This window comes from Siphateles boraxobius, unplaced genomic scaffold (assembly GCF_051911475.1).
Source record: "Siphateles boraxobius isolate OS27281-9 unplaced genomic scaffold, OSU_SipBor_1 13, whole genome shotgun sequence".
Lineage (NCBI taxonomy): Eukaryota > Metazoa > Chordata > Actinopteri > Cypriniformes > Leuciscidae > Siphateles > Siphateles boraxobius.
The window spans coordinates 5,835,624-5,861,037 of record NW_027508733.1 but is presented as its reverse complement, the minus strand read 5'-3'; the positions used below and the strand labels follow the sequence as shown (position 1 = coordinate 5,861,037).

The following is a 25,414-nucleotide window of genomic DNA, read 5'->3' as shown; positions in this document are numbered from 1 at the left end:
TTGAATTGTGTTCAGTGTGTTTCTATTTAATTCAATAATTAAAATAATTAAGTTATTATGTAATAATTGTTCTATATTTTAAACATCTTCATTCATGATGGATTGCATTAGTTGGTACAGAAAAACTTAGCAGAATCATTCAGTCTGAATTAATATTTTATTGTTATTAAACCCTTCAATTAAAAACAGGTTCATTTATGATTCATAGATGTATATCAGGTGCTACTCAGATCTCAGTTTAAATTTGATGGTGTTTTATTGGCATGACAGATATTTTTTACATTTGTGTTTATAAAGCATTTGCAGTTTTGTTCTGTACAATTAAAACAAAGCAAAGTGAAAAACTTTTCACTAAGTACACAAAATACTTCCTCTCAGTGCTTTTTGGACAAAGCAAAAACCTGGCTTTTAAAGCATTAAAGCAAATCATCGCTTTATTGTTGTTTTCTGCTGTTTTTAGCTCATGCATATTATAGAGCCAATTAGATACATTATGAAGCTAAAATTGTGTGGGGGTTGGTATGGATGTCAGAGTGTGGTTTGTATGTGTGTACTGAAAATGTTATGTGTGTGTGTGAACAGTTTGAAAGAAAGAAATGATATTGTACTAGAAATCACAAATCCCACCACATGTAAATGAGTCTCAGACCCTGCCATGTGAAAACTGAATAAGGTCAAAAAGTTACTGAGCTTTGAAGGTTTTTTTTCATTCAAACACATTTCTTATTACTTGTTTGCACTTTTTCATTCGTTGTTGTTTTTGTACAAAGATAAAAGGTGAGCTTGATTTGATGTAGAAGTTCAGAAGCCCTTCAACACCTTGTCTTTGTTTTCACCACGAGAAAATCCAAGGCATAGCATCATAACTATGCCAAACCTACGGGCGGCAGTGTAGGGAGAAGGATAAAGCAATGCAAGCCAATCAGAATCGACAACAACTAATAACAGGAGCGACTTCCTGTTCGTTTGAGAACCTAAAACCCCGTTTCTCCCAGTTGACACGGCAACACATAACCGGCGTTATCAGAAATCTCCACTTTGGCCGGAGTTTTTAGAAATTATCGTTTTCTGTGATAAAAACGGGGTTTTCGTGTAAATGAAAGGCCAAACCGCAGAGAAATATCTGCGTTTTCCCTTCGTGTAAACGGGGCATTAAAGAAAAAAATTCTGCTTTGAATTTAGTATATAGAAAATTATTATTATTATAATTTTTATAAAAAACAACAGTGGCATTATGTAAAGAAACCGGCGTTTAAAGTGTTAACTTTTAAGTGTTCATTTTTATGACAGTTTTTGGACAAGGACATTTTTGTCCATAATGAACCAATGTGTAACTTTTTTTAATTGATGCACAAGGGTTAAACTCTTTATTGTATATATCACTGAAATATTTTTACAATTGTATTTGTGGAGTTTCTGCATACATTTATGAAAGGAAATTAAAATAGCATTAAGAAAAAATTAAAAACAGTGTAATTAACAAAATGCATGGATTGCATTAAAGAATAAAATCAAATATTAAAGAATATTCGTAGTTAGCCTCAGGTGGAGAGAATACGAAAGCAAGCTTAATTTTGCCATCACTAAACAATTAGACCAGACATATTTTCATCTTTACAATTAAAAATCCAATATATGCCACAATATTTACGACATCTCTTCTGTTTTCTTCATTTTCCTACTTGCAGCTCTGACATCATTGACCAGAAGAACAACAGCAGCCGCAGAAGCCACGCCCATCAGCGCAGTGACGACCAATCGCAGCACAGCTTCAACTGACTTACAACAGGGGGCGTGGCCTTCTGGAGAAAGTAATGAAACAAATGATAAATTAAATTTAGATTTTTAACAAGCTGACTTTAGTCTTTCATGAATTTAAAAAGATCAAATGTTCTGCTTAAAAACATGAGATGACAGTAGCCATTCATCATGGCTGGCATCTAAATTATAAATCTCGATAAAATCCACAAATTAGTGAATGAATGTGAATAATATCATTAGTGCTGTCGTACCCAAGTAGGGCTCGCTGCATCCTGCGGTGGACATCCAACCCCGCCCACATCCAAGTGTGATGTCAGAAGCCACTCCCATGTCCAATAGGTAGGGTAGGTTTTAGGTGGGTTTCAGTATGTAGGTTATAGATTAAAAGGTTTTTTTAGGCGTTAGGTTACAGTGATGGGTTGGTTTAGGGATCAGTGTGTGGAGTAGGCAATCAGTACTGTGATTGACATGAGCTATGGACATGGGTGTGGCTTCTGACATCACACTTGGATGTGGGCTGGGTTGGATGTCCACCGCAGGCTGCAGCGAGACGCTTCTCGTCATACCTGCAAATGTGTGACAGAGTGTGTTAATGTCCAGATGTGTGGTCTGGTTGCTGATGGGATTGTTCAGCACACAGCTGTAGGTGTTTTTATCCTGATATTCCACCTCCAGAGGTAGAGAGAGACTGATCCTGAGATTAGATGCACTGATGCTGGACAATACACCGATTCCTTTGTACCAGGAGAGAGTCACATCACTCACATTCAACACTATACACACCAATAAAAATGATGATGAAGAAGAACATTGTGAAGAGTCACTGGTGATGACAGGAACAGGAAGACGAGCTGAAATAAAGAGAATTAATAATATGTAGGTGTGGCGAGGGACGGCCTAGGGACGTGAGAGAACGGCGCGAGGCCGGTGGTGCGATTGCTAATGAGCAACACCTGTGTAGCACACCGGCCTCGCATCTCTCACGGAGGAGCGGAAGCATAAAGGAGGAGCGACAACGTTGATGATCGAGAGAGGAACAGGCCTGGGTTTTAGTTGTGTTCTGGTTTTTGTATTTGTGTTTTATAAACCTTATTAAAATAAAACAAACCAAACTAAAATACCGCCAGCAGCCCCTCCCGGACGACTGCTGGCTTACCTAAAATAAACATAACGGCCAGCAGCCCCTCGCGAACGACTGCTGGCTAAAATAAAACACAAATACAAAAACCAGAACACAACTAAAATCAGGCCTGTTCCTCTCTCGATCATTAATGTCGTCGCTCCCCCTTTATGCTTCCGCTCCTCCGCGAGAGATGCGGACCGGTGTGCTACACAGGTGTTGCTCATTAGCAATCGCACCAACGGCCTGGCGCCGTTCTCTCACGTCCCTCGGCCGTCCCTCGCCACAGTAGGCAATAACTGACAATACACTGTTGACTTCTTGATATTTTGTTCAGTAATTTGTCTCTCATCAACCATTTTGTATGTATAGCTAAATCTCACTAATCATGATACTTCTTTAAATCCTTTATATACGCATAATACATTGTATAATATATCAAATATTCTAAAACTTATGGAAATTCTAATTTAATCATTATGAAGCTAGATAATCATATTTTTTTAAAGGAAATATGAGTAGCGTCTGTGCATAACTCACTCTGCCAGTGTTTGGTGTGGTTGTCAAGTAAATGGATTTAAACATTAAACAAAACTGATTCATATTTAAATCTCTCATGTATATTTGACTGCTTAAGTGTGTGTCCAAGACACTGCAAACATTGATTACATGATAGTACACACTCATATGCTTCTCTAATCTATTTTGAAACAATGGGTATTGTGAAAAATTATTTCTTGTGTTGAATTTAGGGGAAGTTAGAGTTGGGGTCAGGGTTGCCAGATCTACAGTTTTCCCTACATCGAACATAATTTGTGGCGCCTCTCATCCAGTAACAGGGCCGGCGCTCCGCACACGCACATCACGCACTGCGCGTAGGGCACCAAGTGCTTGGGGGGGCACCAAAAAATCTGGGTCGTGAAAAATCATCACAATAGGCTACTAGTATAAATAACAAATAAAATATGTCTAAAGCATGTTAATATACAAAAGCAAATCAAAAGTAATATAGGCCTAGACCAAATTAGTCGAGAAAAAGGTGAATCTCCTGTGCCAGTCTCCCTCTGGTGCCACCCCTTCCCCACCTCCCAGTGGTCTGTTCGATTATGCCTCAATCAATGTCAAATGTGGCAGACACCGACCTCAGACATGGCCTCGAAAAGGCACCAAGAGTCGGGGCAGAAAAAAGGAAAAAGAAGAGACAGCTGGATGATACTCGCGTCGCTTGCAGGTAAGACAATGTTTTAAATAAAAATGTTAGTTTTGTAGCGCGTGCGCCCTTGCGTCGTGTATGCATGTCCAGGGGGGCGTCGCTAGTAGTGCAAATGATCCGGGGCAGGCTTTTTTAGCCCTGCATTTTGAATATTTTATTTTAACCAGGGTCCGGTTTCTCCCCCGTGAAATTTTGAGGCTGTCCAAAACTTGGGCTGTTTAAGATGGAGTAAGTTTGTTTGAGAAGAAAAGCAAGACCGCTTAGATACGTTTTTTCGTTGATGTTCTATGCGGTTAATGCGGTCATTTTCAAGAAGTTCATAGGCCCAGGCCCAAGGGCGACATCTGTTGGTGAAACTGCAATTAGAAAAAATTCCCCACAATCTCAGTGTTTGTATATTTTCATATTCACAGAGTTGTCAAATTATTAGGGCTGGGAAAAGATTAATCGCATCCAAAATAAAAGTTTGTGTCTACATGATATATGTGTGTGTACTGTGTATAATCATTTTGTGTATATATAAATACACACACATATACACGTATATATTTAAGAAATATTTGCATGTATATACTGTATATATTTATATATAATTTATATTATATGAACATTTAAATATTTTATATATAAATAACAAATATTTCTTAAATACATACATGCAAATGTGTATTTATATATATACACAAAATAATTATACACAGTACACACACATACTATATATCATTCATGTAGACACAAACTTTTATTTTGGATGCGATTAATCACGATTAATCTTTTCCCAGCCCAATAGAATAGCAGAATGGTCTCTTTATAGAGATGTAGACAGTCCCTCTGTTGAGTAAATTCTATTGTGCAGTTATGTATGGTTATTTGCAGTTTAAAATGTGCACTTTAAAATTCATACTTGTACAGTTATAAACTTTTTTTGCACTTTTAACTTTCTTGTACATTGTTCAGTTCCAAATCTGTGTTTTTAGTAATTGTGGTGGTTCTTGGTATTTATAATTTTAACCTTTATATTATTTCTTTTCATATTTGGTGCCATTGTTAATGTAAAGTTATTTATTTTCAGCAGTTATTTTGGAAGTAAAGAGAACCTAACTAAGAAATTCGGAATGGTTGTTATTCCTTGGGTGAGTGGGTGGGTGGTTGGGGGTGGGGGGAGTGGGGGCGGGGGGCACCACCAATCATTTGTGCTTAGGGCACCTAAATAGCTAGCTGCTGCAGCCTACCAGTGAGCCTGGCGTGACGTCACGCCCAATGAAGGGCGCCCGCGCCTTCATAGCGTCACAGCCCGCCAGAATGGGTGTGGCTTAGCGTATAAAAATAGGGGCTGACTTCCCTGATTTTTCGACTCTTCAGCGAGCTCTTGGCATCGCTAGATCTGAGAGAAGCCACCGCCGCCGTCGAACAGCGAACAGCCAGCCTAGGACAGCGCTGAGAAAGCCGGCCATCTTCGCCACCTTCAGCCATCCGTGCGAGCTACGCTATCCGGCGACGTATCCTTTTTTGCCTTGCTATTATTCTAAAAGAGCAGCGAGCGTCTTTTTAAAGATGCCTCGCACTTCCTGCGGCTCGTGTACAGCCCCGCTCAGCGCCGGAGACCGCCACCTAATCTGCGCTCTCTGCCTGGAACACGCAGAGCTCGCCCTCGCGTCTGGGGGCTGCGAGCTCTGTGAGGAGCTTCCGCTGTCGACCCTGCGGGCTCGACTCGAAGCCTTCAACACCACAGCAGTCACTCCGCCCCCTGTGGGACCGCGCAGGAAGAAGCGCCGTTCCCTGAGACAGCCGAAACCTGTGGCCACAACGAAGCGCTCGCCAGAGAACCTCCCTAGAGCCTCGCTCTCGCCTACCCCACCTCTCCTCACTGACGCGCAACTGCCGCTTGCGAGCCTCACTGCCGTTGTTCGGAGGATGAGGCCGAGGGACACGCCACGAGAGACTGCTGCTCTATCCTGGCATCAGACAGCGAGAAATCGTCACTTCACTCCGCCACCTCGTCAATCCAGGAATCCACCTGTACCCGCGCTGGAGCTGACGCGGAACTTAGGCGCCTGCTGACTCAAGCTGTTGACCGTCTCGGGCTCGAGTGGTCGCTGCCGAAGGAACCCGCGCCGAACAGGCTCGACGGCTGTTTCCTTCAAAGTCGCCGCCGCTCAGCTTCAGAAACTAGGCCCGCTCCATTCCTGCCGGAACTTCATGCGGAGCTGACGAAGTCATGGAATACACCGTTTTCTGCTAGACTTCAGTCACAGGCCTCCGCGTCGCTCTCCCGAGTGGACGGCGCCGCCGAGAAAGGGTACACAGCTATTCCCCCTGTGGAAGAGGCGGTCGCAGCGCACCTTTGCCCGCCCTCTGCGAGATGGCGGTCACGGTCAGCCCTCCCGTCTAAAGCCTGCAGAGCCACGTCCGTCTTGGTCGGCCGCGCTTATGCTGCCTCCGGCCAGGCCGCGTCTGCTCTACACTCGATGGCTGTGCTTCAGATCCTGCAAGCCGACCTCCTCCGCGAATGGGATGAGAAGGGCCGGGACCCAGCTGCGGTTACGGATTTGAGAAGTGCGACGGATCTCTCTCTCCGCGCCACCACAGCCGCAGCCCAAGCCATCGGACGAGCCATGGCCGCGTTAACCGTGACGGAGAGGCACCTCTGGTTAACGCTTGGGGATATGAGGGAAACTGAGCGAGCCACCTTTCTGAACGCGCCGCTCTCCCCCACTGGTCTCTTCGGCCCAGCAGTGAACGGGATCGTTGACCGCTTCTCTGTGGTGCAAAAGGCCACGCAGGCCATGAACCTCTTCCTGCCGCGATGCTCGAGTTCCGCCACAGGCCGCTCTCGCGAGAGACAAAGTTAGCCTCCTGTGCGAACCAGCACCCAGCGTCCAGCACAGCCTCAACCTTCGCAGCGACGTCAGGGGGGCCGCCCTAGATCGCGCTCAGACAGCTGTCACAGACCGCCGCCCCCCAGAGGGCGTCGGCAAAAATCACGCTGAAGTCTGAGCACGCGAAGCCCTCCTAACAGCGAGAGAGAAAAGACGCGCGTGTCCCGCTGCGGCCGGACCGCCGTCAAAGTTCATTTCCCTGTCAGTCCCCTTCGAACAGGCTACTGCAGTGGTTCAACTAGCAGCCAACGAGCCGGTTTATTCACCCTCTCGCCTGCACACAAACGCCGTTTTCACGGCAACCCAGAGAAATCTCAAAAAGAGTATAATGTCTGGTCCGGCTCACGCCGTCAGTGTTTTCAGTGTAGTGAAAGTGCCCACGCCCCAGTGTTCACCCCTACACATAAGCACTCCAAATCCCATGTCACTCACAGAGCACACTCTCATAAAGCGCAGAAAAGCCGCTCGAGTGTTGAATGTAAGAAATGTGTCCACAGGTCTGTGCCCACTATCTGCCCGCTCTGTTACACGATCAAAGAAGCAGGTAATGAACGCAAGTCTCGTGCCCGCCAGAGAGCGCTCACGCTTGCTAACACAAACCTCCCCCTGGGCCCCGCCTGCGCGTTTAAGTGTTATCACAAAACGCAGGGCGTTAATAAAACGCTCCCCATCTATTATGATCGGGCGTCAGATACAGTTGTAATTCTCGTGCCCGCTCACGCTTACAGAGAGCTCTTCCGCCCGGAGCGCTGCTCGCGCGTCAAAGTGTGGTAAAAGTATGTTCCCCATCCCTTATGATTGGGACATCTCACATAAGTCAGCCGGTTTCGGCTGTCAGCGAGCGGCCGTTGCCCAGAACCGAGAGCGCGCGCGCCGCGCTTTCGGCTCCGGTTCAGTTTCACAAGCCCGCAAATGGCGGCGGTCTGAACCCGGAGGCCATTTGCCCCCTAGCGGCTCACATAGCTGCGTGGGAAACTATCCCAGGGATTTCAGAATGGGTTTTGAGCACAATAAAGCAGGGCTATACACTTCAATTCATTCGCCGTCCCCCGCGCTTTCAAGCCCGGACGGCGTCGATAGTGAATGCGGAAGTAGCACACCTACTTCACGCAGAAATAGCAAAGCTGCTGTGCAAAGGGGCTATAGAAAAGGTACCGCCTTCTCTGAGCGAGTCAGGCTTTTACAGACGATATTTTCTCGTACCCAAGAAGGACGGAGCCTTCAGACCTATCCTAGATCTGAGATATTTGAACAAAGTGCTTGCGAAAAGACCGTTCAAAATACTTACGACCAGGAAAATCCTTGCGCACGTTCGCCCGAGGGACTGGTTTATTTCTCTAGATCTGAAGGATGCCTATTTTCAGATTCAGATAGTACCCCGTCACAGGCAATTTTTGAGATTCGCCTTCGACGGTCAGGCATATCAATACACCGTCCTGCCGTTCGGCCTGTCCCTGGCACCCCGTACATTTACAAAGTGCATGGACGTGGCGCTCCCCCCCCCTGAGAAGTCAGGGGCTGCGCATAATGAACTATCTGGACGATTGGCTGATATTGGCACAGTCAGAGACAGAACTACTATCTCACAGAACAGTGCTTCTCAGTCATCTGGAAAGCTTGGGTCTCACGGTCAACTGGACCAAGAGCTCATTACTGCCCAGCCAGTCAATTTCCTTTTTAGGGAATAGAACTGGACTCGGTGACCATGACGGCTCGTTTATCAACACGGCGCACGCGCCGTGTTCGCCACCTAGCCGCATCTTTCCAGAAGGGCAGCTTTCTCCCTTTGAAAACATTTCAAAGGATGTTGGGCTGTATGGCATCAGCTGCAGCGGTGCTCCAGCCGGGCCTACTGCGCATGCGCCCGCTCCAACGCTGGTTGAACGCTCGCGTGTCCCGCCGAGCCTGGGTGTCTGGCGGCCAGAAAATCAGAGTGACTCAGACCTGCATAGCAGCTCTGCAGCCCTGGTTAGTGGCCGACTGGTACCAGCAGGGAGTAATGATGGGAACCATCTCTTATCGGAAAGTCATCTCGACAGACGCGTCCAACTCGGGTTGGGGCGCGCTGTTCGAGGGCAGACCGGCCTTTGGCAAGTGGTCAGACCAGGAGAAGGGTTTTCACATAAACTGTCTGGAAATGATAGCGGTCGAGAACGCGCTGAAGTGCTTCCTCCCGTTCATACAGAACCAGCATGTTCTTGTCCGCTCGGACAACACATCTGTGGTATCCTATGTAAACCGTCAGGGTGGTGTCAGATCCAGAAATCTCTGCAATCTGACGGAACGCCTCCTTATTTGGTCTCAGATGCACCTGCACTCGCTGAGGGCGGCGCATGTGCCTGGCCATTTGAACGACGGCCCAGACAAACTGTCCAGGGACAATGTTCCCCCAGGGGAATGATCCCTGCACCCCCAAACGGTCCAGAAACTGTGGCGCCTATTCGGCAGAGCGGAAGTCGACCTTTTTGCGTCAAAAGACAACGCTCAATGCCCAACGTTCTTCTCGAAGGACGAGGACGCGCTGGCCCAGGTTTGGCCCAGCCTCCCGCTATATGCTTTCCCTCCGGTCTCTCTGTTGCCACAGGTGATCAAGAGAATCAGTGAAACGCGCCACTCGGTGCTCCTCATAGCCCCGCGTTGGGAGAATCAGATTTGGTTCCCGGAACTAGTACGGCTGTCACATACAGCTCCGTGGCCGAATCCGGTGAGGGCAGATCTCCTCTCTCAGGCTCACGGCACGATCTGGCATCCCCATCCAGAGCGCTGGTCTCTGCATGCATGGTTGATCAACGGGTACTCGTTGCCCTGCCAGAAGGAGTGATGAACACGATCACGCAGTCTAGAGCCCCTTCCACGACAAGGCTCTACGCGTCTAAATGGTCGGTGTTCTCTGGATGGTGCACCGACAGAGGTCTGGACCCGCGGACATGCGGGGTGGCGCATCTGCTCACCTTCCTACAAGAGCTGTTGGATAAGGGAAGGTCCCCATCCACTCTCAAAGTATACGTGGCGGCCGTGGCAGCGTTCGCAGAATCAACGCACGGCCAGTCACTGGGAAGACATGAGTTGGTCATCTGCTTCCTTAGAGGAGCTAGAAGGATGAATCCGCTGCGCCCCCCGTCGGTTGTCATGTGGGATCTTTCATTGGTCCTCGAGGCCCTGAAAGCTTTTCCATTTGAACCACTAGACTCCGCGGGGTTGAAATATCTATCACTGAAAACCGTCCTTCTGACTGCACTGTCGTCAGTAAAACGTGTAGGGGATCTGCATGCGCTGTCTGTCAGACAGCGCGTCGTGTCTTGAGTTCGGAGCAAATGACTCTAAATTCATCCTCAGACCTAGACATGGCTATGTCCTTAAAGTGATGGGCACTCCATTCAGAGCGCAAGTTATTTCGTTGTCAGCTCTCCCAGCATCTGACAGCGAAAGTGATGTGAATCTCCTCTGCCCTGTCAGAGCGCTGAGGTTTTACATTACGCGCTCCGCCTCCTTCAGGCGTTCGGAACAGCTTTTTGTTTCGTTTGGTGGGCGCTCCAAGGTTCTCACCTCCTCGAAACAGAGCCTGTCCAGATGGATAGTAGCCGCTATAGCGGCAGCTTACGCGTCAAAAGGTCTGCAATGCCCTTTGGGCATCAGGGCTCATTCCACGAGAGGCGTGGCCTCTTCGTGGGCATGGTCCAGTGGAATTTCTATCCATGACATATGTGTAGCGGCGGGCTGGAGCTCCCCGTCTACCTTTGTCAGGTTTTATAACCTAGAAGTTCCTGCCTTGCAGGCTAAACTGTTGTCAGTCTGAAGGAGAAGTGTATTCTGCCCAGGTCTCCTGCTCAGATCACTCTCACATGACTCAGCTCTCCTGGTTGAGCTGCACTAAGTAGGGTATGTGCCATGTGCCTATACAGACCGGCGCGCTGCTCTGTATTCCCTACGTGTGCTTATGTACAAGTGATGGCCCGCATGGCTGGCCACCTTATTTTTTCCATTTATGGGGTTTCCCCTTAAAGGTCGGGGTCTCATGTGGATGCTTGGCGTGCACGGCGTTGACAAAGTGTTCCCGTAGCGTAAGCTAAACTTACGCAATACGAGAGAACCTCTCGTAAGAGAACGATACTCGGTTACTAACGTAACCTCGGTTCTCTCTAGAGAGGGAACGAGTATTGCGTAACCGGCAGTGCTCGCGCCACGAGCGACTTCGCTTCAGTCGACGAAAAACCAGGGAAGTCAGCCTACAGCCCCTATTTTTATACGCTAGGCCACGCCCATTCTGGCGGGCTGTGACGCTATGAAAGCGCGGGCGCCTTTCATTGGGCGCGACGTCACGCCGGGCACACTGGTAGGCTGCAGCAGTTGCCCGCAGGGCAGCCAATGAGCACGCGAGATGGCCTGCTCAAGGTCTGCTAGCTGCTGCACTGCGTTGACAAGGAATACAAAATGAAGGATAATTTTTTGGCTTCAGTATCTCGAGAAGATGAATCTTTCCCGTAGCGTAAGCTAAACTTACGCAATACTCGTTCCCTCTCTAGAGAGAACCGAGGTTACGTTAGTAACCGAGTATCGTTATATCTCGAAAAACATGAGCAAATATCAGAAGGTATGTTGAAAGATACAGTACAACTTACCAAAATCCGTATCATGACTCATGTAATCACTTTTACATCAATAAAACAGCTTGTGAACAATATCACTTAATGTTTAATTTATCTCATGAAGTTTACAGTTCATTAGTTAGCTATAAAAACACTAAGAGCTTATTTACTATTAATGATATGTTTGAATTAATTTGTCATGAAGAAGTGTTTATAAACTACATGAGTTCAAACATTTTAGCTTTTATTTGAGTGTAAATAGGCTATTATAGCTGGAAATAAATATCAGTTGAATATAGCTCTTTTGTTAATTTAAACCTCTTATATTACAATTTGCAGCATTATTTGGAGATATGTATTTCCTTATAAAAAATAAAACTATCGGCATCGGCTATCAGTATCGGTGGAGAAATTTATTATATTGCATCTCAGTCTAAACAGAATTCATTATAAGTAAACAGAATTAGGCATTTTGTGAAATTCCTTTAGAGATAGTATTACATAAGGACAAACACATTGAATAAGGACAAACACACAGCTGAGCGCCTTAGCTTGCCCATTGGCTTGTGCTGCGGCAACTGCACGAACCTATGGCGAGTTGGCTAGGATGCTCAGAACCCGCCAGAATGGGCGTGGCTTATAGCTATACAAGTCCCCATTTCGCCATAGAATTCAGATTTATTCTCCTTCAGCAAGTTTCACTTTCTAAAAGAGCCTTTTCTAGGCATTGTTTCAAATGACTCAGGTCTCCTGCGCCTCATGCAGAGGCCCCCTCTTTGGCAGAGATCGTCAAATCTTCTGCGCTTCCTGTCTGGGCCGAGACCACACATGGAAGCTGGACTCGCTAAGGGCGGCTGCCCGGAGTGTGATGAAATGGCGCTCTCCACCCTGCGGCCTTGTCTGGCTATCTTCGCCCACGACGACCCCGTGCCTCCCGCTACACCTTTTCCTCTGATCGAGCCGCGCAAGAAAAAGCACCGCGCACAGAGGATGCCAGGGCGGATGAACACGGGCGAGCAAACACCGGCCCAGTCCCCGCGTGCCTCCTGTTACCTCACACGCTGCAGGCTGGACGAATGGTTCCTGCAGGGATGCCGACAGGCCCCTCAGGCCCCTTCTTTCCAGAAGTGCACGGCGAGCTAACAAAGTCATGGAAAGCGCCGCATTCAGCTCATCTAAACCCTTCCTTCTCCTCAATGCTCTCGACCATCGATGGCGCTATGGAAAAAGGGTATGAAGCGATTCCCCCCCTCGACAGACCTGGCTCTGCGAGCCACCAAGTCAACCGCCCAGGCGATTCGTAGGTGCATGGCGAACTTGACGGTGCTTGAACGTCATCTTTGGTTGGCATACTGTGTAAGATTTTCTCCCATCTAGCGGTGAAATTGTATGACTACCAACTAGGGGTTGAACGTCTTCAGATTTTTTGAAGTTGACTGTTATGACATCAAAGTCGAGTCGACGTCGACTAGTCGCTGACGTCATTCATAAAAACACAAGAGATGGGACTGCTTTGCAACATGCCACAATTTGCAATTTATTAACAGCAAATTATACAGATGCTGACAGACAGCTCATAATAGGGCCGTTTACACCTGGTCACTTCATGCGTTTTTACTGATCTGATTTATCAAAACGATTCCATTTAGACCTGGTCACATAAATATGTTTTCACAAAACTGATATAAATCCGATCTTCAAACAACGCGCTATATACAGATTTAATGAAGTTCACGTCACCGAAAGCAACAGTAATAAGCTGCATTTTATTGATCATCAGCTAATTTCAAAATCAAAGACCGCAATAAGAGAGAGTGGCAACAGCACTGGTAAGATCAGTTTGTTTCTTTACTTTTAACGAAGATGATTGTGTGTTAAGCGTCTGCGACTTACTTTCACTTAGATTTGCGATAGTTGCACGTTGGCTTGATGATTCTCAACTGCGGTGATGCGTGTTGCCATAGCTTCGTCATATAATGAATATAACATAGCATATAGGCTAACATGCTCACACATTTATTTTTAGCATTGTTGGGAGGAGTCCAATTTACATATGCAGTTTCAACAACCAGATGCTTTTACACTTGTCCAGTTTCGTCAGCAATGCAGCCCAGACCTCCTCCTGAAGTGGTTCGAGTGATCAGATTTAAATCTGTCTCGAATGCGTTTCGGAGGGCATTTACATATGGTCTTTTCACGATCGGATAGCTATCAGATCACAGAAACACATGAAGTGGCCAGGTGTAAACAGCCCGCTGTTTACATAATCATTTAGGATGAAAAGAAAAAAGAAAAGAAAAAAAGCTATAAATTGACATCTGCGCGTTAGTGATGTGCAGATCCAAGTAATACAAAATAATATTCCAATTAATTGCGGGTGAATTAGAGACACATCATTAATATGTTTAAATAAATATATGAAAAAAATGATGTTTTAATGATTTTAATAAAGAGACTGAACTCACATTTCCCGGTAAAACAGTGAGTGTGCGTCACGCATCTTTCGTTTTCAGCAATATCTAGTGTTAAATTAGTAAAGTATTTCCACACACTTGATGTACCAATGCTGCTTTCTTGCTGCAATGACCCTCTGGGCTCTTCATCTGTTGTCGTCTGCAACGCGGCCATGTTAGAATAAAAATTAGCGCAATCATAGTGTCACAGGATCAACGCAACTAGCCGACGTCAAGCTTAAAGCATCACGGCATTGCATTAAGGTCGACTAGTCGGTTCAACCCCTACTACCAACTGAATATTACTTTCTACCCCCCTCCTATTCCGAGAACGTTTTAACTCCCACGGTGACCGCGTTGTCGTTTTAATTCCCTCTTTCGCTTCCTTGGCGACTCTGTTACATGTCCTCGAGAATAGGCTTGATGCTCCATCTTCAACAGGCTCTCAAATCTGCCGGCATTCTAGCGACTCGCTCGTATGTATTCTGAATGGCAGATTCTACGCTTACGAGAATACTTGATTAATTGGTGGAAGTAATTACACATGAATGAGCACATATCATTTTGAAAGTGTTTTTTTTTGCTAAGAATCAACTTAAATTACACAGTGTAGCTTTAATGGTTTGCCAGCTGATGTACCTTTGAATAATCTAATAAAACATCTAACAACAATCAGTGTAGCTTTAAGTTTGAACCACTGTAGTCACATGTACTATTTTAACAATCTTTACTACCTTTCCGGGCCTTGAAAGTGGAAATAAAATTGCTGTCCATGGAGGAGTCAGAAAGCTCTCGGATTTCTTAAAATATCTTAATTTGTGTTCCAAAGATGAACGAAGGCCTTACGGGTTTGGGATGAGGGTGAGTTTTTGGGTGAACTATCCCTTTAATGTGTTCTATTGTCTCCTGGTTCAATGGAGAGTTTAGACAGACTGCAAAATTCATTATTCTTACGTTTATTTGAATTTAACATTTCAAGGTTATAGGTTATTGATGAGTTACAATAAAAATGTCAAATTTACAGTACTTTACAATATTTTTAAGTGTAAATTTAATCACATTACTGGCTACTGAGTTGCATTACTATGTACGCCATGTGGCAATTTGTCCTGTAATTTTTGCTTAACCTCAATCATGTTACTTTCAGTCCTGTTACTAATATGAAAAATAACAGGACTGAATAAAAGTGACAGGAGTGAGTAGAGTCCTCTGGTTTGTTGATTTAATATTAATTTATATAGTTCTATTCACATGATTTTTTTTATAGTTGAAATTACTTAAATTGTAGACATTTTAGGATAAGTTTTACAGGGAGACAGTCCACCACAGAGTAACTTAAACTTTTTGTCTTTCTTATCTTTTGTAGATAGTGGACAGAGCCCATACTATGCAGGTGCCGGCTGCAAGGGAAGGAGTGAGACACCAGCAACCCTCTCTATTCCCACCTTTTTGTCTTTTCTTCCCTCACTCTCCCTAACTCTCTCTCCTTTCTCTGACACACAATCCTGTTACCCAGTGTTTGTTTGAATATAGGACATTTGAACTCTGAATTATAACTTCAAGTTTAGTCTTTTTAGACAAAAAAGCTATTATGGCTTCAGAAGACTTACAACACAACTCATAACACATCTTTTCTGGGACATTTTTTGGAGCGTAACAGAATATTTATCCATTGAATTGAACTAGACAAGTGTACATAAGAATGGTTTCATGAATGATTTACACAATTTTTTTCTGCTTGAAAGTGAACGGTGACTGGGGTTGCATTATGCCTGAGATCTGCTTTTGGGTCGATCCACAGACAAAGTCAAAATGGTTTGGAATGTCACAAGGCTGAGGAAATTATTTTAAGTTCACAAGTATCACTTTAATAACAGTACTAACAGTATTTTTTGTTCTTTGCAGGGACCTCGGTAGGCTGAAATACAAGTTTGAACTAGAATAAAAATCCTCCTGTAGAGTGCCTGGACCATCCACCAGAAAAGAGAAAGAACAAACTGAAAACGAAGCTGCTGCACCTTTACACTTTTATAACTCGTTAAGTACCTCACATGTCCCTTGTGAAGATTTTATATTTGATTGTATTTTATGTTGCAGCGTGTAAAGGTGAGGTCACATTTGTGAATTTCGTGAAATTACACTGGTAAGAAAGTGTAGAGACGAAATGTATGAAGCACAGCTCACGCTGGAGTCACTTTCAAGCAGCTTTCTGGTGGTCAAATCCAGCCAATTCCAGATGACCAACTTGGTCCCATAGTGACATTTTTGACCACACACGAAATTGCTGATCGTGTGGATTCTTAAAGGGGTGGTTGATTTGCGATTTCACTTTTTTCAATTTAAATAGTGTGTAATGTTGTTGTTGGTGCATGAACAGTCTCTGCAAAGTTGCTGCGCTGAAAGTTAAACGTAAGCAGAGATATCATCTTTTAAAAATCAGGAAGTTTAATGCCTACAAAAACGACTCGAATGGGACAACAACGAGATACTCCCGGGTTTTATACATAACTAACCCATAATCAACCCTCCCTCCGGAATATGCAAAAAAGGGGGCATGGCCATATTTCTGTGCTTTGTCGAAGAGGAAGAGTTATAGCTAGTAGAGAGCAGTAGCCATGCCGTCGAAAGTGTGTTATTTTCACCCAGCTGTCAGGTCTTCTGTGTTCGGGCTTCCTACGGACGCTGTAGTTCGTCAACAATGGCTACAATTTATGTTTGATTATGTTCCAGAAAATTACAATCGTAATTTAGCACTCTGTGCTGCGCATTTTACGGAAGACAGCTTCCAGAAACTCCACGAATTCAATGCCGGTGCAACACCGGATTCAACTGTTACTAAAACATGAAGCAGTTCCAACTTTAAAACCAGAGGCAGCAGTTGTTGGGCCACAACCTGCAAGTAAGACTTAATAATTTTGTATAATAATGTATAATTTTAGACGTAATTTTTTAGTTTTATCAAGGACGTAAACAAATGCCAGTGCTGGCTTTAGTAGCCACTTAGTTATGCTATTTCGTGTGTCTATGACAAATGCGTACAAACATTTTGGACCTGAATTTGTAAATATGTACTAATTTTGTAAATGCATTTTCCATGTATACTTTATGATGTAATTTTTCGATTTGATCAAGAACGTAAACCAATGCCAACGCTGTTTGTTTATAGTAGCCAGTTAGTTCGATGCTATTTTGTGTGTGTAAGACAAACGTGTACACCAAAGAAAATAGGTTACACTGAGTAAAGTAGGTTTTTTGAATAGATAAACGGTTGTTCATTATATCGATAAAACAATAACTTTAAAAAACAGTATTACTCTGTCATTTATTCAGTTATATTAAATGTTTAATCTGGAGGAAAAACGTATCTCAAAAGCTATAAGCAGCAGTAGAATTTTCAAGTAACAGCGTATCGAAATTCTTATAATAATAGTAGAATAGAAAAGAATAGAATAGAATAATAATAATAAAATGTACCATTCAGAAACGTTTTGTAAGAGCCGTGGGGAGGTTCTGCTTGACTCTCTTCATTGCCTCTTTCTGGGTCTGATTCTGGCTCAAACTAATACGGCAGTAGGCTATTGACACTATTTACATTTGACCGGAGCACATGCAGTTTTCGCCTGTAAAGGTAATGGGCGTGAAGTTTCCGACTACATTCGGAACAACAGTTTAGCCAATTACAACACACCGGCCCAACTAACCAATCTGAGCCCATTGACTATTTCTGAGGGAGTGTTTCATAGAATCAGGAAGTCAACCGGTCGTTCAAATGACAGATAAAGCGTCTTACAATAAAGGTGAAATTTATGAAAAATAAGGCTTTTTTTTAAAAAACACACAGACATGTTATATTGCACATGTTATATTGCACACCCCATAAACACAATCATGCAAAGAAAAAAAGCAGTAAACCACCCCTTTAAGGAAATGACTGGAATTTACCAGTGAAAATTCACTGAACCACGGAAATTGTTTTCTGCTTGTTGTGACATAAGGAATACTGTTTCTGGGTCGAAGCCTCTACTTCTACTTCCTCTGTCTTGTTTCTAGTGAGAATACTCAACCATTTATGAGCACTGTTGATTCAAGTCACACTTTTAAGCTTTTATTTTACATTACATATATTACATTAAAGCCAAAGTGTACTCTCCTGTCTCCCGGCATCCCAGACTTCAACGTTTTATAATTCAACATAGCTGAATAACTAACCATCTGAGATTTTAGTATAGAGATAAAGGTTAGGATCATAATTTTCAGGAATATTACAGCACAATGAGTGTATATTAGCACCGTTTGTTGTTTGTTTTTGGCATCTGATAGAGCTTTTGGACTTGGAAACAGTGACTTCAGACTTAACAAGCGGACTAAATCACAAATGTTTTAAAGTTAAGTGAAGATGGACATTTTTGATTAGTCAATTTTCTTTTTTTCATGGATTTATTACATGGAACATATGCGTTTCCATGCATTTTGTTGAAATGTCTTTTCTTGTGTAGCCTATTTTACCGTATATACATGGTTGATTATTCATGTTGCTTATGTATTATACTGTTGTTGTTGGTTTTTGTGTATTCATTGATATTAATCTAGTCTAGATTACTAGCTTTTTTCCCCAAGTGCATGGAAGTGTGTGTATTAAAATGGATCTAAAATATGTAATAAACAATTCTTATTTTGTATTTGGTTCAAGTTTGTTTATTATAATAGAAGTGGTTAACCAAAGCGGTTCCACACAGTGCCTAATATAAGAGTTCCTCAGAGAACCGCACAGCCCAAACGGTTTCTAGCGGATCTAGGGATCGTTCTACCGGTGTGGCAAAGTGAAGAACCCCAAAAGGTTCCTCCAGGCACCTTTTATTTTTACAGTGCAGGATTCAAACTGGTGTTTCCAGCATGGGAAGCGGGCGTGCTAAAAAGAATGCTAAAGCCTCTAGTATTAGACGCTAGTGCTGATCTTGAGATTTACAAGCTCAGCTCTTATACTGTAGCTTGCCTGCGTTACACTTGCCTCAACTGCATATTACATGCAGCAAAATGAATTCTAACTAGGCTTTTTGATTTAGTTAACTTTGAGGTGACATCATAAAGGTTTTCTGTGATTGTATTGACTAGATCCTGAGCTCAGTAAAGGTATACACACAAGAAACTGTTCTCAAGTGTTTGTGGAAGAGGTTTGTCTTCAGCTGCTTGGTGAAGGTTGTGATGATCTCAGCAGATCAGGTGAAGATTGAGAGATAAACATTTGCTTCACACTCATTTTTTTATTTTCACACTGAGTTTGGGTGGACTTCCTGTTTAACTGTTAGAAACATGTGCTGCACAATCTTTTCTCAGAAATAACCACTCCTCTGCAGCCGTGGAGACCCGATCGGTCTCAAATAGTCTGACTATAAATATAATATAATATTATTATTATGTACTCGCTCATTATATAAAATGTATACACAAAAAAAGTTATGGACTGCTGATGAAAACACAAGATACTGACTGCTACTTTTGATCTTGACCCCCGCTCTGTTCAGGGACTCATTATGAAATTCATTCAGCTTATGTCTCAATTGTTTAAGTTATGTTGATCCAAATATTTATCCGTTAAGAAATTTGCTTCAAATAAAAGCAATTGAATGTGAGAAAACATTTCTTTCTTTCTCTCTTTTCCTTTTTTTCTGCTTAATCAAGCACAATCTGATTTGTCATGACCCCCTTAAAGGGACATTGTGTAGGAATTTCTCCCATATAGTGGAGAATTTTTTTTTTTTTTGCATTCAAACGAATTGTGCTCTCCAGCACCTCGCTTTTTCAAATGCGTGTTGCATCTATAGTACCTGTTATGTACCAAAAAGCTATTATGTTCTAATAGCACTTCGTTGAGTTTTCCTTTGGGTGAACAGGTTTGTTATTTCAAACAAACGGCAACTTGACTCAACGAACAAACGAATGCTACAGTGTGAATTACTGACTGACTTGCCTGGGCAGTGACAAGCGCCTCTCACTGCTGCTTTCAGTCACGTGACCCTGGCTCTGAACGAAAACACGTTGTGGAAACGCGTTGGCCTAGTACTTTGACCCTCTCTGCTATTATAGTTTTTCAAGATGGCAGAATGACATGGAAGCCTCCGTGGACCTACCCGTCACATGTATATAATGATAATAAATTCTTCGTTTACGAGGATAAGTCAGGCAGAGGTTTTTGTACACCATTGAGGACATATTTATGAATAAAAATATTGATTTTTAGATAATAAAATACCTAAAAAACTACACATTGTCCCTTTAAGGATCAATACTGACCATAACCCCCCGTCAGGTGATCTTCCAGACTGACCAGAAGTTTTTCTGTTTGAATGGAAGTCAATGGAAGAGATGCTTCAGTATGCAAAAACTCTGTGTGGAGATGGTTTATCATAAATGCACCTCACCATGCTTGCATTGCGTGTTAATTTAGAGTGAGCTTAATATAAAAAATAGTTTGATATAAAAAAAATTATGACAGTATGAAAAAAGTAAGAGGAATTGTGAGGAATTATTAATGACACTTCTAGAAGTAAGAGATTTTTCTCATTGTCAGGCATTTTGACATGAAATGACAGTGTCAGGAATGTGTGAAATTGGTTGAAACAAATCACCAGAACTTTTTTTGTCAATAAATATGCAAAATCTGTAATATATAAGAGTGAGCTGTAATTATTTACTCACCATAGACAGTAACAGTGAATCTGTGTTTAGTCTCTGATCTGATGCGGCTGATCTCAACTTCATAAACTCCAGCATCTTCAGTTCTGATGTTCATGATGATCAGACATCCAGTCTTCTTGTCCAGCTTCAGTCTGTCTCTGAATCTCCCATCAGCAACATCAAGGATCGTATTGTTCACTCCATTGCTTTTAGCTATAAGACTCCTGTAAGTTCCAAATCTCCACAGTATCTTTTCACCTCTCTGTATTTCAGTAACATTAATCTTTAGAGTGACTGAATCTCTCTCCATCACTGACACTGACTTCAGTTCATCAGCAAACACTCCTGAAGAACACACAGAAACAGTCTCTCAGACACACGTATGAATGTTAGGTTTAATAATGATTTAACTGAAGTTTGAAGTAGTTTTGAAATGATAACAAACTTTAAAACAACAGTGTGGAAAATATATGGTCGGGTGCAAAATACAGATATCTGAATTTATCTTCATATATTTTACGTTATGGTTTAATATTAAGAGCTAGTATATAGGACAGTGGAACAATAAGCTCCACAAAAATAACATCTTACTGGAAAATATAAACAATTTGTTCCTTAAAATGAGTATAACTGCCTGAAAGTACAGACATTCTGTATTGTATCCTAATTTAACAGGAAAACGACCCAAATATAATTGTTAGATAAATGAGTATGTTCATGAGACTAATGCACTAAATCTGTGAATGTGATGTGAAACACAAACATGAATTCAGACTACATTTCATAGTAATATCTGGGAATACAAGCAAGATCACATCTGATCTGATTTTAATTGATCTTTACTAACTAGTGCATAAACAAACTTTTGTGACTTACCAACCAGATGACAGAAGCACAGACAGAAAAAAACAAATGTTTTTTCTTTAACCATTTTCTTCCGTCAGCTCTGGCGTTTGAGTTAGCTGTTAGTAAACTGTAGTAAAGTCTGCTTCTGTCTCTGTGTCTCGACTAAATGTGCATGCGTGAAGTGTGTTGACGCTGCAGTTCAGTTTCACAACCGTGATCTTTTTTTTTTCATTAAAAAAAAGTGCTGTGCTATTGCGCAAACAAAAATAATCTTGGACTGAATTAAAAAACCAGACTGAATAACTGAAATTCACAGATTTGAGTGCACATGATTATTGATTAAACAAGTTTTATTGTTTGAGAGTTTGCATTTCTCCCTAAATATAAAATTAATCTGTTGCCCGCCTCTTCATCTTCAGTCACACTTGGTCATGTTCATGACTTTAGGATGTTTCGTTTGTCATATGATCCTATACATTTCCCCCCGATGTTCACCTGGCTGTGTTTTCTTCTTGCCTGTTTTGGGGTGTTCAGTCCGTTCTCATCCCTGGATGGTTTGCTTTTACTGTGACTAAAAACGTTTACTAAAAACGACTTAGGGCTAGGCAATATGGCCAAAATATTTATCAAATTGTAAATTTTTTTCTTATTCTTATACTGAAGGGAGGATTGGAATCCACTTCTGCTTCAATGTATGGACCTTATGTAGCCACGCCTCTCTTCAGCGCTGAGCTCGTTGTCTTTTGACTTCCGGTCTGTATTTTCACAGCGATCTTGTGTAGTTATGAATGAACGGCTCGTTAAAAAAAAAAATCCAAGTTCCATTTGTTAAGACATATGCTTTACAATGCTTATGATAAACATTACAATACTCATGATAACTTTCGTTAACTCTACAATAAGTAAATCAACTTCACCAGGTAATTACTGCTGGACAGCGATGCCATAGAACTATACAGAGCCAACGCAAAAACGGAAGTTCAAAGACAATATTCTAAAGATGGCGGCACACTCGTTTCTCTGGTGCATAAGGTCTATATGTAATGAGTGATTATAATCAAGGTAATAATATTTTCCCTTCTAAATATTTAATGAGTTGAATGACTTCTCTGGAGATTTTATTCTGTTATAGAAGTTACCAGTGTGATTACTGAAATGTTCTTTTCATGTATTCTTTAATGTCTGTATTTGATATCTGAATGCAGTAACAGTGCTTCCTCATTTATTCCGGCTTCCAGAAATGAAATATGGACTTGTTTTGTGTTTGAGAAAGGTATTGAACGTGTTAAAACATATAGGGGGTCATTGAAGCCAATAGTTTAAGAGACCTTTTCTTTGTTAAAGCCTTACTTTTCAGTAAGACTAAAGTGTAGCTCTCCTTGAGAGAAAGAACACATTATCTTGATCAGGGGCGTCATGCAAGCCAAATCTGAGCAAACAATCTGAGACGTTGCAATTGTTTTCTGACGGGTGATATGGATCATGTTAGGAGGGGTCAGGGGGTTTCTCCCCCTAAAAAAATTTAAATTCTGGTTGCTAAACATACCATTTCAATGCAGTTTGGGAGGGACAGAAATAACTTAATGGAGCTAGCAGCAACCCTCCTCTATCTGAGGACTAAGTTAAAGTATCTATTTTGTAAGTTTAAGTAAAAGACAGGTTGATGAAAGAAGTGTAAGCTCAAATTCAAAAGCTTTTGAAGTCTACACATGATTTTAAAAACAGTACCATTGCAGTTTTTATGTTATGATTTTAAATTGGTATTTGACCTCACCTGGAGGCGTGGGTTCGTATCCCACTTCTGACACCAGAAATTGGGGGCTCGTCTTAAAAATAAGTTTTATTGAAAAAAAAAAAACACAAAAAAAAAAAAACAATTGGAGTTTCGCCACTGTGTGTTAAGAAAAAAGGAGAATTAGGAACTCATGAAATTTGCTTTGTATATTGTTGTTTGGCTAGTGGTTTTCACTTTGAGGGGGAGGGAATTTGGTATGTCTTTAAAGTTTGCACTAGATAAATTTGCGATTCAACCTACGTCTGAACAGTTAGATATTTGTCGTAAAGATGATTTGGTCACGATTGCGGATTTTTATCAAATCACAGTTCCTCGTGGTGCAGTTAAACAGGAGATTAAGGAGGTAATTTATAAACACTTGATGGAGCGTGGAGTTTTGCCAGAGCGGAGTGAGTCGGCGGGTGTTGCATTTCAGTTGCCGGTTTCTACGAGTGAGGGTGAGCAACCCAAACCTAATGAGCTGGCCAGCATAGATCCCGTCGATTTAGCTTCTCCGCGAGATCCTTTTCTGGCGATCAGACTGAAAGAGTTAGAGGTGGAACTGAGCAGACAGCATTATGAGAGTCAGCTGTTGCATGTACGCACAGTTGAGCTTGAAACCAAGCGAGATATCAAGCTCAAGGAGCTGGAGCTGGAGCTCAAAATTAAATCATCTGTTTTCCCCTCAGCTGTTGATGCGCCTGACATGAACGTGAATGTATCGTCACCTATGATTGTTTCCACTCCGAGTCCTATTCCTGCACCTCGACGCAACTCACAAGTAAGTCAACCTGAATTTGATATTAGTCGTCAGATATCACTAGTGCCACTTTTTCGAGAGACCGAGGTTGACACTTATTTCAACGTGTTTGAACGAATCGCTGGCACGTTGAAATGGCCGCGGAATGTTTGGCCGCTGTTGTTACAATGTAAACTTGTGGGTAAAGCCCAAGAAGTCTGTTCAGCGTTATCGCTTGAGCAAAGTTTGGATTATGAAGTAATGAAAAATGCCGTTTTGCGTGCGTATGAATTAGTCCCTGAAGCCTATCGGCAGAAGTTCCGGAATCATGTGAAAACCCCTAGTCAAACATATGTTGAGTTCGCTAGAGACAAAGCAAGTTTATTTGAGAAATGGTGCGCCGCAAACAAAATAGTCACGTTTGAGCAGCTTAAAGAATTAATATTATTGGAGGAGTTCAAGAATTGTTTACCAGAGAAAATTGTGGTTTACTTAAATGAGCAGAAGGTTTCAGCTCTTTCCGCTGCTGCAGTTTTTTCTGATGAGTTCGTACTTACGCACAGAGTAGTGTTTTCACCCACGAAACGTAATCTTCCTGATCGTGTTCGTAGTTCTAAGGATTCCTTAGTGGTACCTAAGAACGTTTTGAGAGCAGACTTTACGGAAAACCGTGAATGTTTTTACTGTCATGACGTCGGACATCTAATTTCTGTATGCCCGGTTCTGAAACGTAAAACTGGCAAGAAAGTAAACACTTTCAAAAGCGTTGCGTTAGTAGAGCGGCCTATCTTTTCCATCGAGCCAGAGTCTCTGGATTATACGACCGCTGAATCCGCTTTTAAGCCGTTTATCTTTGATGGTGTTGTGTCATTTAATGAAGCAGATTTGGAAACGAAACCTATTTGTATACTCCGTGATACTGGTGCTGCGCAATCCTTCATTTTAGAGAGTGTGTTACCATTTTCAGAACTTTCAAACTGTGGTTCCAGTGTGCTAGTGCAAGGCATTGATCTTACTGTAGTTAGAGTTCCTTTGCACAATGTTTATTTACGCTCCGGGATTATTTCAGGGAACGTTAAACTGGCAGTTCGGGCTGAATTACCTGTGAAAGGTGTATCACTCATTCTAGGAAATGATTTGGCAGGTGATAAAGTTTTCTGTTTGCCTGAAGTGATAGATGTTCCTGATGTACATAATGAAGATGCACTGCAGAAAGAATTTCCCCAAGTATTTAGTACGTGTGTAGTAACTCGAGCTCAAGCTCATAAGCTAAAAGAAACTGTGGATTTATCTAAAACTTTTCTGTGTGCTGATAATTCTCGTGAGACAGAGGAAAAAGTTGATGCAGCTGAGTTAAAAATGTGTGCA

The 25,414-nt window shown here is 42.6% G+C and overlaps 1 protein-coding gene across 2 annotated transcripts; it reads right to left on the bottom strand.

Moving 5' to 3' along the window:
* Window positions 1-237: 237 nt before the first annotated feature.
* Window positions 238-21,707, bottom strand: LOC143735288 (CD48 antigen-like). 2 transcript variants are annotated; one of them, XM_077225418.1, is made up of 4 exons: window positions 21,564-21,707; window positions 20,709-21,032; window positions 2,328-2,612; window positions 238-1,802 (listed from the first exon to the last, which is right to left on the bottom strand). In XM_077225418.1, the coding sequence occupies exons 1-4, from the start codon at window positions 21,616-21,618 to the stop codon at window positions 1,648-1,650; spliced, it is 819 nt and encodes a 272-aa protein (XP_077081533.1). In that variant the 5' UTR covers window positions 21,619-21,707; the 3' UTR covers window positions 238-1,647. The 2 variants fall into 2 exon arrangements, with proteins under 2 accessions (XP_077081533.1, XP_077081534.1); XM_077225419.1 differs by having other exon boundaries at window positions 2,328-2,495.
* Between the last annotated feature and the right edge of the window lie 3,707 nt (window positions 21,708-25,414).

Coding starts and splice junctions, on each gene's coding strand:
- LOC143735288 (XM_077225418.1), bottom strand. CDS start 21,618: ATGGTTAAAGAAAAAACATTTGTTTTTTTCTGTCTGTGCTTCTGTCAT. Junction 21,033..21,563: donor GTGCTTCTGTCATCTGGTTG/GTAAGTCACAAA, acceptor TGTGTTCTTCAG/GAGTGTTTGCTGATGAACTG. Junction 2,613..20,708: donor ATTCACTGTTACTGTCTATG/GTGAGTAAATAA, acceptor TCTTTATTTCAG/CTCGTCTTCCTGTTCCTGTC.